Here is a 21,887-nt window from a genome sequence, read left to right as displayed (position 1 = left end):
CCCTCTACCAGCACATTGGACATTCCTATCCCCTGAGCTCACCGGGGTACCGGGCCAGGTCAGTGTTGATTTTGGTCGCTGCCTCTGTCGGGTAGGCTGCCCCACAGAGCCAGGGTTCACGAGGGAAGAGGTTTTGGGAACAGGGTTTAGGAGGAGCTATATGCAACCCCTGGCGTGACGACTGCTGTTTCCCAGGGGATATATTGCCCCATCACCTGCGAAAGCAACAGCATCCACCACTGCTGAAAATATTACCCACGAGAGGTGGGGGCTGCATGAACTAGAGGAGAACTAGGAAGGGTAGCCCTGCATCCCCCAGCAGCCATCCCGCCGGCCTCTCTGGTGAGGTTAGGGGACAGGGAGATGCCAGAAACTTATGCGAGGGACCTTCTCCTTCCCACATAATCCATTGCAGCCTCCATCGCCTTGTCCCGGTGACAGAATACGGCCTCGGACTGTCAACAAGTTCATCCTGTGGCGGAGCAGAGCTGCCAGGCTTTATTTCATATTGTAGTTATCACCCATTTATAAAGGGTCCAGACATGACTGGCAGGGGTACAGAGATGTGCAGCTCACCCTGTCATGTGAAATGGAAGAGGACACCCTCAAAAGGCTACAATGGAGCATCTCCCTCACCCACTTGACCTTCCGCCAAGAAATCAATCACTTATTTATCTCTTATAAACAGCATATAATGGATCTGTGTGACTGAGTCAAGCATGCTGAAATACCCAGATAATGCCTCCGCTCGCGTCATTCAGGACAACCGGTGTCAGGCCACTGCAGGAGTCATGGCTGAGGACATTAGCATGCAATGCACGCTCATGCTGCCATGGCTCAGTTTCTCTCCATCCCCGCAAATCACGTACGCCCTGGCTCAAAGCAGTGTCCCAGGGGACGCCTCACACCACGGGCACCAGTGCCAGGCATCAGGGTTCAGCATCTCAGTCCTTTCCAAAGATCCCTCTAAGGCCCAGGTTTACCTCCACCTATCAGGACACCTTCAGAAACCTGTCCCTGAGCTCAAGGGCTTGTCCAAGGTCACCACAAAGGACGCAGTAGCATCCCAGCCCTCTGATTAATGCCCTGACAAGAGGCTGCTGCTGAGCACCAGCAACCACAGCTGCGCTCCCTGACACCAGGGTACACGGGCTGGCAAAGCATCTCTGGTCACCACCGGCTCGGACAGCAAGCAACAGTTACGCTTCTTGATGGACAGGTTTCTCTGGCTTAGGAGTAATGTGGCTTGATAGCAAAGACTACAGCTGGGTAATCATCCTATTGGATAAGGAAGGGGGCATGGAGAGCAGTATGACACAGGGAGACTGGGAAAAGAAATAAAATCACAAATTTTTATGTCACAGCCTGGAGTTTATTTCAGCCTGGTCTCGGGGGAGATGGTTATCGTAGCTCTGAAAGACAAGCTTGTCAGTCAAAGGCAGCCAGAGACATTGCACAAGCCTCTCCCTCCCATACATTCATGTAATTCCTCAGCTGCACTGCTCCCTTCAGAGTCCAGGCTGGAGTCTGAGCAAGAAGGGGGGCAGAGCGGGGGGGCAAGCTAAAAAAAAAATGCACGTATATGCTTCACCCTCAGCCTTTTTCTCATACCAAGCTTCCCCACCCCACCAGTAGCTGGGCAGTCTCAGCCACGTCTCCCCATTTCTCCTATAAATCACGGCTCGCCTGCAAGATGCCAACAGGACAGAGCTGCTTCCCACCACGGCCGGCCGCAGCCCCTGCCAGCCCCCCGAGTGGGGGTGTCAAAGGCGTCACGCCTGGCGCGATAAGGGCATGCCGAGGCATCTGGACAGAATACGATACGGCCCAAACTTTCATCAAGCTGAAATGGAAGAAAACCCACATGCAGCACAGCAGAGACCTATCCCCCCTCGAAAATAAGAGCAACTCTTCTTTTTTTAAATGAACCTTGGGGTTTCTCCACAAAAGCACATCCCATTTCTGCCCAAAGAAAGATGTGCAGATGTGCAACCGTGCATCCACACGTGCCGGGTATAAAACTCTGTCTTGTTTAGCCTTCCTCAAATTCCCTGCAAAAATTGACCTGTCACTGTGGCGTGACGCGCCGGGAAAGCCCCAAGCTGGTAATTTACTGCTTCCACAAGCGAAACGAGAGACATTTGAGAAAGCTGGTGGTGAATGGCAGGAGCCGGCCTCCGAGGAGGGATACGGGCAGGGCTGGTCCTTCATCCCCAGCCTCATCTGACAGCGGCTCCAGAAAGGCACAGGGGATAGTCCACACCTCCAGATGCCGGGAGTGACGCACAGCCCACTCGCAGAGGCACAAGGCAGCCGATGGGAACGACTGCTTCTTTTTATTATTATTGGTTTTAATCATGGCAGACAGAATCCCAAAGAATCCCTCGCCAGATGATGGATTGCGCCCCCAGGACCGTGGGTCCTTAGCACACAGATAGGCTGGTGTGGTAATGTAATAACATCACCGGTCAGGAATTTGGGGGGGTGGGGGGAAGAAAGAGCTGGAGTTCGAGCCCTCCCAGTGCTCCACAGTATTCAGTAGGTGTGAGAAATCAGTGCTGCACAGAACCTCGAACCACAGCCCTTTCTCACGGTCTCTCCATCTCAGCCCTAAGGTTCAAGAAATCGGAGGTTTTTTCTAAAAAGCAGGAAGTCTGGGCTCTGTTTTTGCAAGGAAGAAGCACGTCCGAGGAGAAAATAGACTTGTCCGAGAGGTTTTGGACTGCATTACCCAACTTTTGTATTTTACTTTTCACCTTTCTGAGAGATGCGTGCCTCCATGGCCTCCCTGCCTTGGCTACAGTCAGCCAGCAACCCTTGATACACTCACACTAGAAAACAAGTCTGAGCCTAGGGGCCAAGCAACAGCCTTACCCCTGCTTCAAGCAGGGATTAAGAGTGAGATTCATATCAGGCGCGTTGCCTTTTACAGCACTACTAGCTCTACAGCCCTTAGGGCGACGTGGTGCCCCCAACCCCGGCAGCCCCGGCAGCAGGAGGGGGTTTGCTACCCAAGCAGTGGCATAAGGCAGCAGGGAGGCCGTGAGAACATGCTGCTCCGCTCCCTGGGAGAGCCAAGGCTCTCTTCGCTTATGGCCATCGCTGATGAGCTGTGCTGCAAGAGGAACCAGAGTCAGCAGCAAGCCCTCAGTCCCTGCTGCGCTAAGGCAGCATGCCCTCGTGAGAAAAAACAGTCTTTGCCCCCAAATACTGATTGCAACTCCTGTGGCTTAAGGGCACGGCCACCCCAGCCTCGTGCCATGGGAAGGAGGCACTTGGCAGCCCCGGATGCCCTCTGCCTCCCTGCCCACCGCAGAGCTGAGGGGTGCTGCTGCTGCTGCTGCGTTTTAGTGTCCTCCATCGAAAGAGTTAAGTCATACAAATGGCGGGAGAAGGAAAAAAAATTTAAAAGAGGAGTCTGGAAGCTGAAAATTTGTTCTCACACACCATCCCAGCTGCAAAGCCTCAGACCTCAGCTTCCCCGTCCAGTGCCCTTTCCAGCTGAACCACGCTCAGATACATGTGGTGGTCCTGCTCCACCCTGCCAGAGGATGCAGGTAACCTGTGGCTGCAGCCCCGGGGGGCTCAGAGGCTCGTTACAGCTCCTCAAAATTTCCATGGGCTCAAGTTTAAGTGCCAAATATCCAGTTGTTTGAGAGCAGGTAGAAGTCTGAGACAAGCAAGGCTAAAAGCAGACAAAACCCATCAGCTGGCTTCTGGGAAAAGGCGATGGTAGGTGGAGTGCTTCGGAGGAAACAAGCCCCAGGGCTGGGAAAATCTGGGAATGGATCCACAGGGCACTCAGAGGGGATGGATGAGCTGCTGCAACTGGAGAGAGAAGGATGAGCTGCCCTCCTTGGAGGGAAAGCAGAGGGTGGGCATCCCACAAGGCACCCAGGGAGGGGGCACCCGCCACACACTGGCTTGGCCCCTTACCCCCACCTCGCCCCACAGCTCAGCTGGGCTGCAAGGCCACTGGTTCCTCCTCGCTTGCAAAACACAGTGACATCGCTCTGCAGGCAGCTGGTGCCACAGAAGCCACACTGGGATATGGCAAGCCCCTGGGCATATCCCACCAGGGTCAATCTGTCCCCCAGCCACTGCTCCCCGCCAGCAGCGACTGGGCACCGCTCCCTTCCCACCCACCACCCACAAAGGTGCCCATCAGCTCTGCCCTGCCCTGGTGATGGGATGCAGAGGAATAAAAAACCAGCCACTAATAAAAACATCAAAACAGGGTGGATTCAGGAAGGCCGTGGTGGGCAAGCACTGCAGGGACCACAGGCTCCTTGTGAAAGGTTGAGGCAGCATTGCAAAGTATGAATTACACCAACCAAGGCCCTGTGCCCCATGCCAGCATCCCTCCTTCCTCTCCCCACACAGCAGCTCTGCTACTAGCTTGTTCCTGCACGTTCATTTTCCCCGTCTCCCCCTAAAGAGCTGCCCCACTTCTTCATGGCAAGCTTTCCTCACTCCCTGTGCCCACCCACGACCCAGGGAGGTGCAGTAAAGGGGTGCTGCAACAGCCCCCAGAGACAGCAGCCACCTACCAGGCAACAAACCGTGCCCAGACCATGTCCTGGCATCAACCACCTTCCAAAAAAAATGTACTCCCCCTTCAAAGCACCATCCAGCCCTCCCAAGCGCTTCAAGCTCCTCGTTCCCAGCTCAGCGCTCGGGAGGTCAGGACAGAAATACTGGAGTAGCATCTTCCCTGCTGAGACACATCCTGGCAAGCTCCAGGAAACATCGCATGCAGGCAGGCGGGAAGGAAGGCATCCCGCAGAGGTGCGCAGAGCCCCGGATCCCCATCAAGCTCAATACAGCACTCCTGATATATACCAAAATTCAAGGAATTCAGGGAATTTTAAAGCTACCCCTAATGCTGGAGTACTCCAAGCATCACCAGGGCATTGCTCGACAACGCAGCAGCGCGTTGCGAGGAGAAAGAAGGGGCCATGCAGCCACTTTGTGGGCACCAGGACCGCAAGTGCTGGCATCGGCTGGAGGCGGAAAGCATCTCATCACGTATGGCGGGCCAAAACGCAGGGACGCGCAAGCATGATTTCAGATCTCATGGCTTGACTTCCCATGTTAATGACTCCACAGAAGATAAAGAAGCAAAAGTCCCATCCTACAAAGGAAATAATTAGGTTTATCACCCGATCTAATTTTCCGACTCGTTTACTTCCCCTGAGCTTTTTCATCCTCGAGATTCAGTCCCCCTTCCCCGCAGCATTATTTGTACTCCAGCATCTATGGTGTTGCAAAGACACGCAATCACAGGCGCTGGTGTACGTGTTGCCCGTGCAGCACTGTGCTTTGGAGCCCCTGTTCTGGGCCAGCTCCCCTGTTGTGCTGGGAAGCATACGAGCAGCGTGAGAGAAAACTGTCCTTTCCCCTCAAGAACAGCTCACAGCTCGCTTCCTAATGACACCCGAGATTCCCCCACACGCTGGATAAAAACCAAAGCGGCCAAGAGGAGAGCAGCAGCGCTTCTAACGCGCACCCATCTGCATGCACGCTTCACCCCACGGCTGCGTGCCCCAGGCAGGCACCGCCAGCCCAGCTATGGGGCTGCGACGGCAGCAAGGCACCGCAGCACTTAGCGGGAGCAGCAGCGACCAAGAGGCCTGATAATCCAGTTTCGAGGAGCGGCACAGCTGATTTACAGAGAGGCTGATTTGTAGGTTAATTAAACAGCCATATTCTTTTGTGAAACACTGGAGGCTTGATAAATACGGCTAGAGTAAAATTCCAGCAGGAGCAGATAACGAACTGAATGAATCGACATGACAGGCGCTGGATCCCTATCTTATTTATAGGAATCCATTAGAAGGATAAGGAAAAATAGACCGCAATAGCAAGATAAAGGGGCTCATGTTTGGAGAGGACTTTAAAAATACAAAGTCTTGTGGGCGTGTGAGGGATCACCGCTGTTAACCTGCCACAAAGGGAGAGATCCTTCCCCAGGGACATCCCGGCAGACTGTGCTGAGGAGGGGAGTGCCCAGGCACGCAGGGCGAAGCAGGGGAGGCAGATAAACCACAGCTGCCCATCCTTCCCCATGCCTGGCCCAGCCACTCGTGCTCTGCAGCCGCAAGGTATGACCCTGGGCTCTTTTCAGCCTCCAGCCTGTCCGACGTAAGCGGCACGCTCCTGCCCGCACCTTCTGCAAAGGCAGCGAGGAACAAGGAGGGCTCATTTTTCCAGCCCACCTCCAGGCTGGGAAGAGGTGAAGGATGTTTCCCAGAGCGCTGACTCAGCGCTTCAGCAGGCAGAGCCTCCGACATGGCCCACCGCTCTCAAGCACAGCGACCCACCGCGAAGCACCGCCCGTGCTAAACCCATCAGCAGGGCCAGTGGAAAAGCCGTTGCACGTAAATCTGGCTCCCGGGAGCGATGCTCAGGCGATGGCCGCCAGGCACTCCGCCACACGCGGGCCTGGGCCACTCTGAAATGCTGGGGGGTTTCTCTCAAGCACAAGGCTGGATGCTTGAGTGTTGGGACTCAGCTCTTCAAACCAAATCCAGAATACTTTTAGGTTGGTTCCAGCTCAGGGTCCCTTAATGCAGCTGCAGAACAGCCCAGCAAGCAGCTCCCTTGGCTAAGCGATGCTCAGAGAAGGTAATTCCCTGTCTTCCCCTGCTGACGCTCTGCAGCAGGAGCGGCCAGGTAAATCTTGGCATCACACCGAAATCCCTGGTGCTCACAAATTTGGCTCTGAGCAGCCATTTTCACTCTTGTGCTCCAGGTCACCGATGCACTTGGGCACATCAGAAGAGCCTAGGACCTACGCAGTGTAACCGCTCTGCCTGCGGTCACCTTGGGACAGACAAAAGACAGAGCACGGCAATCTTGCCAGCAACGTATCCTCAAGCCAGGAGCCTCGAGCCATCCCCTGACTGAAGGAGCTTGTTCCCACACCCGAGGTGGCAGGGCTTGCAGAGCCAGCCCCACGGCCAGGCTTAGGAGGGAAATGGCCCCAGGAGAAAACACAACTGCAAAACAGGCTGTGCTGTGCCTGGAGCAGATCGTGCCTACTCTATTGACCCCTGCGAGCATTAGTGGGCTTTTTGGGTGCAAACCATGGATGAAATCCCTCACGCATCTTCACACTCCACCTCCCTCCTTGTCTGTAGGCAGGACTGGGAAACACAACCACACAGCCAGACCTCAGCTGGCTTCAGCGTAATAACCTCACTCGGGACAAATGTCATCTTAGAGTTCCTCTGGTAAAAGCCCCTGTGAGTCTCTGGGACACCAAAAGTCCCTTATCCACAGCAGGAAGAACTTGGAGACACCATTAAGGGCAGGAAAACACCCCTGGCTTGGGCTGTGCCAAGGACAGCTCGTTGGACACCCCTTTTCTGTGTATGAGGCACATGTGCTTCCCCCTGCTCCCCCCGACCTGCCACCCTGCAAAATAAGTTGCCGCCCGGCTGCGAGCAGGTGATTCCCACCCCAGTTCACTTGCTTGGCCCTCCTCGGTACCAGCTGGCCCCAGGTCAGAGCCCACCCCTGGGCGCTGCACACCCACGTGGAGGTTTCCTTACCCCTCGCGAGCCCCTGCCTGAGCCCTGCTCCCAAGCAGGGATGTGTAACTGAGACCCCAGCCCCTCCAGGCTGAGACCAGGGAAGATGCGTGACGGGCCAAACCAGCGGAGCCAGCTCCTCCTGCTCTCCTGCCATCCCAGGGGCCCGTGTCACCAGCAGGAGCTTTTCTGCTGGCACCCCTGGGTCTGGAATGGGCCCTGGGAGATGGTGGGAGGGACCGGGTGGCTGTAGGAGCCAGTTTCACTTCCAAGGCAAGAATCTCATGTCAGAGGTGAGGTTTAGAGGCTGCGTTACCAGCTAGGGAAATCCCAAAGTAACTGGAAAAGGGCTGTCCAAACAACCCCCATGCTGGCATCTTCCACCTCCCAGCGGGAGACCAGCAGGCACCGGCAAGCACAAGGGAGCCAAGAGGTGCCCAAGACGCAGGATGCGGGTCCGTCACTCCTTAATGCCATCCCTCACCCACCCAGCTGCTCCCACGGAAGAGAAAGAGGCGAGGAGTGCCTCTCTGCTGCCCAGTTGGAGCCACCAGCCGGGTTTTCCCAAGGAGAGCAGCATCTCCAGCCCCAGGGAAAAGCCGAGTGACCACATGGAAGCGAACCCCAGGGCCAGCAGACAATGTGGCTGTCCCCGGCTGACAAGGGGAACCAACCCAACCGAACCATCTGCCTCCCTGCCCTGGGAATTGTACTCCGAAAGAAAGGGTCGGAGCACTGTGGGGATGGATTAAACCGAAGGAGCGAGGTCAGCTCGCAGCCCGGGAAGGATCCGGCCCTTCGCAGATCTCTGAATTGAAAACGCACATCGCGGCGTGCACAGCGCACGCTTCCTCCCCGAATAAATAATTAAATAAATAAATACACGAATGGATAAATAATCCTTTTTCTAAGCAGAAGCCTTCGGCGCTCAGGGGACACAAAAAGGCACAGTGAGCCGTGGCTGAGCGAGGGGGGGGGGCCGGGCCCCCCGCCGGCTCAGGTGAGTGTCACGGTGCGGTTGTGCCCAGCTCCCCCAGCGGTGCGTGCTGCTGGAAAAGCCATCAGCAAGTTCCATCTGCTTTTCTCATCCTGCCGCTGGGGAGGGGGAGCTGGGGGGGGGGGGGGGCGGGGGGGGGGGGGATCTATTTTCCTTCCATCTGCCGGAGAACGGGGCTGAGGAGGGAACCGAGCTGATGCAAAGGGACGCGGAGCCGGGCGCTGCGCAGCGCGTCCCCTGCCCGCCGCGACCCCCGGGCTCCCCCCCCCGCAGCCGGAGCCGGCCCCCCCGGCAGGTGGGCTCTCACCTGATGAGGTTCTGCAGGCCCTGCTTGCTGGAGTTCCTCCTCAAAACCGCGCTGGTCATGGTGGCCGCGGCCGAGCGGCGGGCAGGGTCCCGGCTGCCGCCCCCTCCCCAGCGCCGCAGGCAGCTGCCCGCCCGCCCGGCTGCGCGCTCCGCCGCCCCCTCCCCGCCCTCAGGAAGTTCTGCAGCTGGTTTCCTTTTGTTTCTGCTCGCCCCCCCCCGCTCCACACCCCCGGCTGGGCTCCTCCACCTCCCTCTCCCCCTCCCCCTCCGCCCCGTGGAAGTGTCACGGGGGAGCCGCGGCGGGGGTCCCGCCACACAAAGCCCGGCGCTCCCACCCTGCCCCTCGCCCTCCTCGTTGTAACTCTCCTCGCCCTCCCTCCTCCTCTCCAGCCCCTTCTCCTCCCCTGATTCACCCCCCTCCCCTTCCCTTTTTTTTCCCCCGCTCCACCTTTCCCACTGCCTTCCCCAGCGCCCAGCGCCGCTCGCGAGCAGAGCCCCGGGGGCCACTTGCGCTCCGAGGACGCTGAGCCGCCCCTGCCCCGCTCACGGCAGCAGCCCCGGGCCGAGGGCTCACCCCCCGCGGGTCCCCAGCGCCCCCGGTGAACCCACCGGACACCGATGCCCGAGGGGCTTCGTGCTGGGAGGGAGAAACCTTCTCCTGGGATGGAGATAACGGCTGGGCTGGGGGGAGCCCCCGGGCTGCAGCCCCGGGCAGGAAAGCAGCAGGCACCCTGCTTCTGCTCTCACACCTCCTCCTCACCTCCTCGAGTGACCGACTCTCCCGTGCCTCAGTTTCCCCAGCTGTCAACTTGAGCAAAAGCAAAAAAAAAAAAAAGAAAAAAAATCTGGCTTGCCTCCATGAAACACTAATATTCCAGGAGATGAAAGAAATGCATGAGTGTTTGGTGAAGGATTAACAACGTTGCCACCTGCTAAAGCGAAATGCCCGTCTGCCATGCATTCAGCTAATTGCTCTTCATGCTACCCCATCATGGGAGCAGTCTTGGGAAAAAAAAAAAAAAAAGCGGTATTTTTCCCTAACTCACATTCCTGCTCCACATCTGCCTTTTCTAGGGATGACATCTTCTGCTCTAGCAAACTGGCAGGTGCCTGCACTTGTACCTAGCAAATTCCAGCCCTCCCTTATACCCGCAAACCATGGTGCTCATGGCATGGCCTGCCCATGCTCCCCCCCGGGAAGGGGGACAATTCCTCTGGCTGTCTCCGAGATGGGAGCAGTTATGATGGGACCAGCCTGCTTAGCCCCTTACCCTCCTCCTGCTTTCAGTCCCTCTCATCTCATTTAAATGTTTCTTTTCAATCACTTCTGCAGAAGTGTTTCTTGCCGCCTGGTAAGCTGAAATGGAGAAGTGCCCGTGAAATACAGCCAGAAATCTTAATAAAAAGGAAGGTCATTAAAGCCAGACCAGAAGGAAGTGCCTTCCCTCCTTCCCACTGTCTCTTCATTTCAAAACAGCTTTTTATTTTTCTTCAGTTATTTACTAAGCACCCCCTAAGCGATCAGGAACAACAAAAACCACTAAGCAGAGACATTGATGATGGCCTCACTCTGTGGGCTGCTCAGATGCTGTCACACTGCATTTTTTTCCATATAAATTTGGTGAGAAGATGCAAGAGATCCACCACAAAAGGTCTTCGTCTCTGAAAAAGAGCCTGTCCAAGCCCTGCAAGTCCTTACAGGAGTAATTAGATTTAAGCATGTGAACACTCCTATTGACCTCACCACAATTGCCCACAGACCTGAGATGAAGTAGGCACCTATAGGGTTTTCTTTTTTGAGAGAATCAGCCCAAACCTGCCAGTGAGTCCCATGGTCCAAGGCAGCCAAGGGTGCAAGAAGGAGGTGCCTTGGCAGGCAGAGACATATCTGGCAGCCATGGGCCAGCAACAACTGGGGACTAGATGAAATCACAGCAGCACTCTTATTTCAGGCAGAGATGCCGAGCGATCCGCAGGAGCTGAGGAGGGGCAAGGCGGAATGCAGCCCTGTCACCAGGAGAAGGCAGGAGCTTGCTGGCTGCGGGGAGGGAAAGAGGCGATGGCACACCAGTACCTACTGGAGGTGAGATCCTCCAGAGAAACAGGCAGAGCGAAAAGCTGTTGATTCCCCCAGCAAGAGCGCCTTGCCTCCACAGCCGGGTTGTCTCCAGGAACGTGCCAGCGTGTGAGCTCCTCGTCTTGCAAGCGCCTGGCAGCCTTCCACCCCAAGTGCAGGACTGCCTGCCTCTCAGAGATGGGGGCCTTCATGGGTGACAAAAACCATGCTCGGGTGATGAAATCCAGGACCAGAGAGAGGTCTTGACATTAGCTCTTATGGTGTAAGGTGCTAAGATCATTTGGAAATACCAGAAGTGAAAGCAGTGAGGAAAAGGGTCCCTACACTGCAACAGGCAGCAGGCTGAGCTCTGCATTGCTCCGGGAAGAGAAATTCCTGGTACTGAGCTCTGCCTGGAGAATCCTCCTGCCTGCACAAGGTGGCTGTGCTGCTTGACCTCTGGGGAAGGTTTTCTGCCCTTCTTCCTGGCTTTCATCTTGGAGAAAGACATCAGATATGGCAAGAAAACGCATCCTTCTTCCATCGTCAGCAGGGTCCTGCTGGACCACGGGGGAGGAGAGCAGAGCAGGACACTAAACTCACAGCTTGCAAGAGGGGAGGGAACTGTGTACTGGGTGACACATGGACAGAGTCACTGTCCCCATCTCCGTGGGGTGGGGAGCATTTCAACCCGCTATTCAAAAGCACAGAGGCTGGGCCTGAGGGACCACGGAAGAAAGAGCAGTGCAGGTGAAAACCCACACCATCGCCCTGCAGAACAGAGGCACCTTCTCTCCCCTGGCCTCCCTCACTCGCTGCCGAGCCCAGGTGCATCAGTCTGAGTCATACCACGCATCCAAGAACAGTAAGGTCACCATCAGTCCCACAGCTGCTTGTATTCTTTCACAGAAACGAACCTCCCGGTCCCACCAGGAAGCGGGTAGGAGTACAGCAGACGCAGGAAGAAAAACAAAGAATTAATTCAACTGTTATTTTTTGGCACAGTTTAAGCTAGGAGAACCACCATAAATCTCTGCAGCAAAACCACACCCCACTACAGGAGCAGGGATGCCTGGAGCACCCAGAAACACACTGCAGAGCACCGGAGAGCTTCCCAGAGCTCTTCCCAGCAGCAGGGGAAGCCGAGAAGGTGACACGTCAGGAGGCAGCAAGTCTGTCTCCATCGCTGCAGGAAGGAGGGCGGGAGTCCCAGAGAGATAGGGCCGCACCAGTTCCCGTTAATTACACAACCACTCTGCTATGTAGGACTAGTTGCAAAATCAGTTGGAGGCTAACACATGGTCTAGGAAAAGAAGAAACAAACAGACTCGAGTCCTGCTAGCAAAGAAATGCAGCCCAAGCAATTTTAATCTCCAGTACTGTTGGGATGCAGAGCACTGTCAGCGTGAGCCCTGACGTACAGTCACTTCCAGAGCCGGTTCTTTCTAGGTGCCATCAGCTGCCAGCATGGTTTCCAGAGGTCCATGCCTGCATGTCAGTGGCAGGATCTCACCCAGAGGAGATGGTCTTGCAGGAACAGTCTCACCTCTTCAGCAAGGACTAAGCAGCCCTGTCTCAGCCAGAGACCCTGTGCTTCCACCAGCAGCCCCCCCCAGGACGATGGATTAGATAAGGTCTCCTTGTTTTGCCTTTGAAGTGGTGCCTCCTTCCCTTTGCCACCCCAAACCTCTCTCCCTATCGTCACGCCTCCCCAACTTCTCTTCACCATGCACATGCAACCCCCACTTTGAAACCAACCTGGCAGATGTCAGCACTGGTCCAGCCCCCTGGGAGCCCCAGTTCAGTGAAAGGGGCACACCGGTTGGCACAGCAGCTGCATCGATGGTGTGGTTTCCACATTAAGCCCGATGGATAGGGTTTGCTCATCTCACCTTCATCCCTAACTCCCGGTTAGCTCAGTCCAGCTCATTCTGCCAAGCACTCATGTTTGAGCAGCCAGAGAGGCCAAAGCAGGCAGCCAGAGACAATCCCAAGGAAACAGGGTGTCTAGCAGCCAAAAGCAGCGCGTTATCTCCTTCACACCAGAACAGCTCATTACAAGCGCCAGAAACATGCTGTCAGGGCATCTCGTCTGTGCGATGAGCTCAGGGTGCAGGGGAAGGAGCCCAGTCCCAATGATGCTCCCCAGCAAACCTTCCTCTGCCCAGGCCGTGGGTCAGGAGGGGACGTTCCCAAGCCAATGCGTGACACCACGGGTGTTCAGGGAAGGGGTGCTGTAGGCAGGGACTGTCTTGGCCCAGAGCTTTTGCCTGGCTCGTGCGCTCAGAGGAACAACACGAAGAACATGTATAATTGTGGGCTGGGTCCAAAGAGTCAACAAGCACCATGTCATAATAAGTCTGAAGTCCTTGGCTTGGGATCAGCGATGACTTTCTTCCTGTGACATGCAAGGAGGCAAAAATGAGAGGGAAAGGAAGCTGGGTCTAGAAGGAGCATCCCTCTTCACCTACCCCACAGCTGCCTTCACCCTCACACAGAATGGAGGAGGCACCTTCCCTCCGGGGCACCTCATGGGTACATCCATAAACCTGATATCCCAGGAGTTCACTTCCCCGGCCAGGGAGGGGAAGACACGAGCTTACAAACCTTGTAAGAGAAGGTGCTTTTGCTCCAAGGGTGATACACACGAGGACAAAGGATGAGGGAACCGAGGGAGAAGGAACCAAACGCAACATTTAAAAGCTGGATTTAAAAAAGCCAGGGGAGGGAAGCAAAGAGGGGGGGGTGTGAGCATTAACCGGGCAGCCCAGCACAGCTGAAGGACACCAGAGCCCCTGCTGCGCTGGGTGCTGCGCGAGCGCGGAGGGATACACCTGAGCTGCGTGCTGAGCTACCATCTGGGTTTTACAGACCAGGACCAAGGCCAAGTGACTCAGCCAAGCCCTGGAGGGGTGCAGCTGGTCCGGCATGGCGAGCCAGCGTGGCTACCGCAGCCAGCAGCAGGCACCGTATCTATATATTAGGTTCTATCAGCAAAGCCGTTGGGAAAGAGACAGGAAGACAAAACAATGGCTTCAGATAAGACGCTCCCAGCCCACGCAGGAGGGTCATTACAGGACAAGAGGAGAACTGCTGGCCCCGAGGAGCTTGGCTCCATCTCTTTGGGATGCCTCTCCACCTTAGGGCCAAGAAGCAGGACAAAGGGCTCCTGCCGGGATGAATAAGCTGTAGGGAACTGCTGCCAGGAGGTTGTCCCACCGCCGGCAGATGCTGTAGGAAATGACTAAAAAAGGCCTTCTCAGAGCATCACATCACCTCGTCACCAGCCTTTGCTCACTGAGGTCTGGAAAGCTGCTGAAGGAATTTGAAGTTTGAATGTCCATTGAAAATAAATGGAGTGGCCTTCGCTTTGGCTAGGTGGATTAGATGGACACCGGGCAGCCGCGGACACCTTCAGACCTCTCCCGTGTTTAATGTCAGAGAGGAGCAACCTGTAATAGAGGCACCACCTTCTTTCACCAAGTGGCCTCTGTGCGATGCATTTCAGCATCACCCAAAGCCAAGCAACACATCTGGTTGATTTGTAAAGTAGCAGCGCTGTGCGAGAACAGCCCGGTGCCTAAGCCATGCTGCTCAGCTGACCAGCACGGCACAGCTTTCAAGAAGTGAAATACAGCTTCTACCCGATATAAACTTATTAGCTCATCTGCAGCTGGCCTGAGGCTGTGCTGTAGCACCGCATTGTGCAACGCAGGCGGTTTTAGCAACCATCAATCCCTGCCTCATGCTGCCGGGCTGGTTACTCTAGCTGGGGTCAGGGTAGACTAATGGATAAGAAGGAACCCCCAAGCATCATCTGACAGCTCCTGCTTCCAGGCTGTATCCTCACCTCAGGCTGCACCTTGTCCTGGGGAAAGGCATCTCATCTCAACTTCCCAATACCCACCCATGGCTCCCTCACCAAGCTGGGCAAAGGGTGGGAGCTGTGATGAAAGGGTGGGCAAAAGTACCGTCATATATCAAGACATCTGAAGACCAACAAGTGCCTCCATCCAGAGGGAGGAGAGTCATTAATGTCCCCAAGTGAGACCCAAAGAAAAGTCAAGATGAGCCTTTCTCCACAAGGGACGGCTAAGGCTGTATGCAGGAAAATGGCGACTGGAGCAGAGAAGCAGCAGAAGGGACAAATGCCACCCCGAGGAAGGAGCAGCCGCAGCGCAGCAGGGGTGCGCAGCCTGTACCGCATTAGTCTGTCCTTCAGGGCAGCTCAGCTCAGGCACACTGCTCTCGGCTCTGGGTACGTGAAGCCAAGTGGCAACTGCAAGGAAGCATTTCTCTTAAGAGGAAATTATTATTGCCATCAATTTTACCGGGGAAGAACTTTGCCACTCCCAAACGGCTGGCGGCTGTGATTGTTGGGGGTCTGTCAATAGTTTAGCGTTTCTCGATGCTAATGGCTCTGGAGCAAGCTTTCACTGGAAACTGCTTTTGCAGCAGAAAAGCACATGCATGCACAAGCACAGAAGAAGAGATCATATTTTCCAAACTGTCTGGCAAGGGCTTGATAAAAGGCGTTGCACATACTGTCTATTTAGCTGCAGCAAGCAACATACACCTAGAGCTGGGAGAGAGGGTTCTCGTAATGCAGAATTAACCCCTAGCAAAGGATGCATTTTCAAATTGAGAGTCTAAGCAAAAGAACCGGAGACCTCCAGCTGATGCAAACTGGCACAGATTTATGGCAGGCGGTGGGATGGTGCTGATGTAGAAAAGCATTCAGGTCTGCACATCTGTGCAATAGCAAGAGAAATCCAACTCAACTGAGCTCCAAAAAGACAGTCTTGCACATCTCAGACCGGTCGCTCCCAGGTGGCTCCAAGTTTTTAAGCCACTGGGTGCAAGTCACCAATCAAGAAGCCCACTGGCTGCCATTTCCATTCATTAATAACTCCAGCTGGGTTTGCGCATCTACCTTCATCTTTACCCATCCGTACGAGCCACCACTGCTCCTTTGAGACAGGGTGAGCCCAAGTAGCTCCTGGGTTTATACTCACCCCATTTGACTCAAGACAGAGCTATCAGCATCAGCTCTGCTGCCAGCCCCAGCAGCCCGTCCCAGGAGGGACTTGTTTCAAGCAGCAAATAACAGATGATATTTCATCCCGCCTTGCCGCAAATTCTCCTGCAGAGGACGGGGGCTGCTGGCCTCCCTGCCCAGGCACTGCGCGAGCAGCGGTGGAGCCCCCCGAAAACCACTGCAGACCTGCCTGCGAGAAAGACCACTCCGAGTGCCGAAACCTGGGATTAAGACACTCCAGCAGCTGCCTCACACATCTGGTGTGTGTTAGGATGGATACACTGGCAAGGAAAACACACACGGGCTCCAAGCAGGGCTGGTTAACCCCTTCGTGACTGAGCCTCTGTGGAGCACCTGGACAGACTGAGATCCTCAGCCAAGCCCCAGGAGAACTCGGCTCAAATCTCAGCAGTGCCCTGTACTTCCTAGGAAATATTGGGCAATCAGCGAGCAATTCAGGTGCCTAAACATAGGTGTCAAGTGCCACCGAGGATGGCTTGGGTTACCTAAGACACCTGCCAAAGCCTGGTAGATGTCACATGGGCCCAATGTGACAAGCCACCTCTTCTGGGTACCCAGTCCACAGTGGGTGAGTCCTACTTTTAGGGCATCCCCTCCCTTTCCTAAACATCTCAGGCTCAACTGGCTGGCCTTGCAGTACAGATAACCTGTCCTCTTTGCTCCGAGGCCGGAGCTACTGGGATAGCTACAGAGCATCCACCACGGTGACACCCTGACCTTGCTTGGGCACTGTAGGTGCTGTTCTAGTACTGATCGTACTGCAGTTGTGCCGTGCAGGACAGCTGCCTTCCTAGCATGCACAGGACCTCCTAGGACATATTTTTGACCCACACACCAGATGACCATGATCCAGAACACAACCTGGCTAAGGAGGCCCCCGAGTCCCTATCATACAAATACACCCCTGTGCTTCCTCGCATTGATCTGCGTTTCTCCTTGTGAAGGGCTTGAGGAGAACAGAACCACCCCTGGAGAACCCATACCCCATGCCTTTGGCTTCAAGGGATGCCAGAGCACCTCCTCAGTGAACCCAAAGACTCTGCATGATGAGGAACTTGTTGGACTCATGTTAAGGCAACAGGAACCACAGCCATGGGAGGTCAACGCTGCTGCACGAGCTGGGTGCTGCCTTGGGCAGAGCAGAGCCCTCCCTCGCCTGCGCCAGGCACCGTCCTCCCCGGCCAGGCTCACGTAGCCAGACTGTACTGGGGAGCTGCAGGGAGAGCAGCAAATCCTTGCGGCATTTCCTCCGAGCCCCTGAGGACCACAACAGGTTTGCACTATCCATTGGAGCCAGATTACACTCCCCGAAGCCTGGCGGCCACCAGTCCCCACCTGGGCAACAACTTTCTTCAGGCCACCTCCAAAGAAAAAGCTGTTCCCGACGAAAACATGACACGACCAAGGCCTCGGAGCACCTCCCGGCCAGGAGGTCTGCCCAGCTGCGAGTCAGCGTCCCGCTGGAGGCTGCAGCCAGGCTGGATGGGTGCCTGGCTGGGAGCAAGCCCAGTGCTGGGGAGAGCACCGAGGCAGCAAGGAGCCCACTCAGCTGCCGTGTGGACCCTGCAGCTGGGCATGGGGTCATGGGGGTGAGGGATGTGACGGGGGATGCAGGGGGGGATGCAGGCAGAGCATCTCCAGGGCTGGATTAGGGGGGTCAGTGGAGGTCAGAGCTGAGGGGCCCAGGATCCCCAGGGCACGCCAAGGTTAACCACTTTGCTGCCACCTTCTACACTTCCAGTTACTGCTAGGCAAAGGGCTTTCAGATTTGGGGAAAGGCCTGAAACCCTCTGAAGCAGCACAACCATGAAAACGCCCATGCTGGGGAGGACGCCCAGACCAGGGGGTAGAAGAAAACCCCTCTTCCCTTGCCACCTTCCCAAACCAGCCCCCGCACACCTCACACATCTCTAGGCTGAACTCAGCCATGCCCAGGGAGCAGCACTCATCCTGTGTCAGCTGCAGCAAACCTGGGAAAGTCCACACAGCTTAACGTGTGGGCAGGGGGGCTGCAAACAGACCCTGAGGGGTCCCAAGACCAGGATCCTCCCTGAACCAAAGTGCCACAGTACCCTCTGACAGCATCTCTCCCTCGGTGACATGTGCACCGAGGGATGCCTGCCTGCTCCGCCAAGCGATAAAGCCCCGCCGTGCCCCCAGGCTGCCTGGACGTCGCTTTCCTCAGCGCTGCGGATTATCGGTGCTGTTGAACAAATCGGGGCAAGCAGAGCTCGCCCCCTCGTGGGATGCAGCCGGGGGACGCCTGCCCCCACCCCAGACAGAGGGGCTGGGTACCCCCGGGGTGCAGGCTGGGCTGTGCCTCTGCCCCCTTTCTTCCAGAGCAGCGGGAGCCCCAGCACCACCGCAGCCAGTAGAAGTGCTTTTTCACCCCACGCCAGCACTGCTGGTCTGGCAAAACCTTGTCCTAGCAGCCCCCAGCGTGGTCCCGGGCACAGCCAGCCCAGCCTTCCCCACAGCCAGGCCTCTCCAAAGTCCAGGGGCAAGGGATTCCACAAGTTTCGGAGCCAGACTTCACCCCACGAGTTTTAAAACAGCAAGCCCTCCAGCCAGCAAAGAGTCTTCTGTGGTTTAAAGAAAATGCAATTCAAATAAAGGCTGCTGGGCAATCCCCTACTTTGATGCACACACCTCCACACCCATAGCTTTACACTGCAAACTAAGCTCAGAGGCAAGGCAGGCTTTTATTTTTTATTTTTTTTTATTGCAAGGAGAAAGGGGCAGTGAAGGCACCTGATACCTCCCTATCATTACAGACTGTTCTTTATCCCTAATGCCCCTGCCAGGGCATCCATATCCAATTTGGAAACAAAGTCTTGCCCAGCTTCATTACATTATCCATCTGGCCCTCCCCTGCTCGTTTCCCCACTATTTTTCCACTTCAATGAGCCCAGCTGGGTCAAACTGGGACCGGTAACCCCCGAGCAAGGATCAGCCATCCCTCCCCAAGGAACCCGCTGTGCTGAGGGGTCCAAAGACTCTCCACATATCAGTTTTCCCAGACAACCTCCTTCCAGCCACGGGTATACTTAGCAACAGCAGTCATCCCAGCAAGGACCCTCGAGACTCCTCTAAGGATCTGGAGAATTCAGGACAGCTGGGGACAGACGCGGCAAAGCAAAAGCCCAGGGCTCGTGCCGCAGGGCTGTCCCCAGGCGGTGACCATACATGGGCTGCCCAGGCTCCTGGCGGCTCACCAGCCGGGAAGCCCCCGGGAATTTGGGCAAAGCCCATCTCTCCTCTCAGACCCCACAGGCAAGAGAGACGTGGCGCGGCAGCGGCGCTGTGGCACGGGTGCAAGCACCCGTGAGAGACAAGAGCGCAGCAGCTCAGGTCAGGGGCTGCTGGAGCCTCCAGAGCTCCGTGGGGAGCGCTCCAAGTGACAAGACCCAACACCGAGCAGGCTCCCAACCTCCCACCATCAAGACAGGACACCCCAAGCAGCCACCTCCCCAGAGCCCCCCCAGCTTCTTGCTGGTTGCAGGAAGGCTTCGCATCAGGCTCACACTGCAGCAGTTTCCTATAGAACAGCTCCAGGCCGTGGAAGAGAGCCTAACACCAGTTTGCTTTAGGTGGTGTTACACTGGTGTTACACTGGTGTTACCAAGACTTTGCCAGCATGTCCTTGTTTGTACGGGGAAACAGAGTAAGCTACACCCAAATTAGGATTTCTAGGACATTTTCTAATGCAAGCTCCTCTTCTGTATACACGTGCACAGCTAAATAGATACGGTCCATTGCTTAAGCAGACCCAGCACCTTTTTTCTCCCCATATCTCCTCACTGTGCATTTACACCACGGAGCCTTGGGATTTACTTTCCTGGCAGCTCCATCACTGCTCACACCTCCAGCATGCCCCAAGCTGCCTTAGGAGCACTGTTCTGACTCCATCCACACACGGGTCAGCTAGCAAAGAGCTTTGTCCCCAGGGAGAGGGGATGAGAGAGCTGAGCTAGCCACAGAGAGAGAAAAGGTAGCCCCAAGCAGCGAGTAAACACTTCCTTCCTCCATTTGGGGAGTGGAAATCACCAGAGCCCAGCAAGTATTTATACAGCACAAGTAAAAACAGGAGAAGTTTAGAGCTGCACATGAAACTATTACCTAAATTGGGAGGGAAAGTAATTCTCTGCAGAAAAAACCAAAAGGAAGTTATTTTTCTCGCTACTTTTGCCCTCAAGTTTCACATTCCATTAAAATTCTAAAATGCAGCTAGGGAGGATGGACATGCCGCCCTGCTGCCACTGTTCACATACGCACTTTTTAAACGCGTTTCTAAAGGCCGTTGGAGTGCTGCCGAACGACCCCTTGCAGGTCCTTCTTGCTGCCTCTTGTTTAGCTGAAGCTCGGGCAGGGAACACAGGAGGGAACAAGCCATCGCTGCCCCAGCAGCAGCTCCCGCCGTACCCGTGCCCACCGCCCTGGGCCACCCCCACCTGCCCCCTGCCCCGCAGGGCCAGCTGAGCCCGCCGGCAGGCCACGGCCAGGCTGGAGTGGTGCTGGGAACCACATCCATGGTGCTGAGAAGCCCCCGTGCTCCCCCAGCAGCCAAGGCTTCCCCTTTGTTTCGGCAGGGAGCGCGCACGGAGCCTTCCAGCACCTTTTGAAGCTTCCAGTGAAGCCTTCAGCCACGGCTAATTGCTGTCAGGTGTCAGCCAAAACACTTACTTACTGCAACCAGCAGTGACAGGAGGTGATGTGCCTTTCTCCTCTCGTTGTCACTCAAGGGTTTGGGGTTTCTTTCCTATCGAAGACATTAACTGCGCTGGCTTTCAGAAGCCTTGGAGGGAAATGCTAATGCAAGCTTTGAAGTTGGAGGCGAAAAATCAGGCAACCCCCCAAGCTCCCTGGATGCTCAGCCTGAATCCAGTCCAAACCTAAGTACTTCTGGGTGATACACCTCAGCCGAGCTTATCTCTGCCTGCTTCCACCACAGACAGATGTGGGCTCTGCCGCTGATCTCTCCTCTCTAACCCCGATGGAAAGCTGTTTTTTTCAAGTGAACAGACCCCAGAATTTACGATCTCTGCTGATGAAGCAACAGAGCAGAGCGGAGTCACAGGGTGATGTACAACCTGACAGCAGCTAGCCTAAAACATTGCCAGCTTAATTTGGTCAGAGACACAGGGGACACAGCAAGAAAGCAGATGTGCCCGGCGTTTGCTGCAAGGAGGGGAGGCAGCGGATCACCCACTGGTCTTAGAGATGGAGCTGATGCAGCTATGGAGCAGGTCCAGGTCACCAGAGCCCTCGCTGAGCTTGCCCGCTGCTGGAGCTGCGGTTCCCTGCTTAATTAACCCCCTCCCAGGGGCTTTGAAGTTCAAAGATGAGACCTTTAGGAAGCCTAAGCCTCTCCCTAGCTGGAGGAGCTTGTCAAAAGCCCGCAAGAGCATCTGACCCATTCCAGCCTCATGGGTCATCATCATTTCGGCCACACAGCCTCCTTCCCCACCATCACCCCCACCCCCCCAGTTTTCCAGCCTCCCAGTTTCCCGGGAGGCAGACGTGGCGTTGGGGTACTGGGTCCCCAGGCCTCACCTCTCGCTCTCCCCAGGAGATTCATCTCCCTCTTGGTTCACACCTTCCGCACCCTTCTGGCACCCCTCCGAGTCTGACATCTTCTCCCCTGGCTGGCGCGGCAGCCCCACGGACAGCTCGGGTGCGAGGGCTGCGTTTCACTTTTCCTGTGCTCGGCAGAAGTGAGCTGTGCCGGAAGCTTCATGGGGGGATGGGGCAGAGGGAAGGCAAAATGGGGGGTTTTCATTTTTTTAAAAAACTGTTAGGACTATTTTAAGGTCTTGCCGGTGGCTCGAAATCAGGAAGTTCTGGGCTAACCCAAGGGGAAAGCAAGGGGCACAGACATCCCCACCACGGCAGGGAGCAGGGTGACCCTCTGCTGGCCCTGCTGCCCACGCCGCT

The 21,887-nt window shown here is 55.8% G+C and overlaps 1 protein-coding gene across 3 annotated transcripts in view; it reads right to left on the bottom strand.

Annotated features, from left to right (window-relative positions):
• Positions 1-21,673, bottom strand: part of LSP1 (lymphocyte specific protein 1) — a 51,195-nt gene extending 29,522 nt beyond the window's left edge. The window contains exon 1 of one of the 3 annotated variants that reach the window (XM_080403690.1): positions 21,507-21,673. In XM_080403690.1, the coding sequence (XP_080259816.1) occupies positions 21,507-21,586 (80 nt within the window). In that variant the 5' untranslated portion in view covers positions 21,587-21,673. Of the gene's footprint in view, positions 1-8,839; positions 8,997-21,506 lie in introns of those variants that run through there. The other 2 variants (XM_080403692.1, XM_080403691.1) reach the window with 2 other exon arrangements.
• Between the last annotated feature and the right edge of the window lie 214 nt (positions 21,674-21,887).

Source organism: Falco punctatus, assembly GCF_963210335.1.
Source record: "Falco punctatus genome assembly, chromosome: 10".
Lineage (NCBI taxonomy): Eukaryota > Metazoa > Chordata > Aves > Falconiformes > Falconidae > Falco > Falco punctatus.
This window is presented reverse-complemented; position numbering and strand designations above follow the sequence as displayed.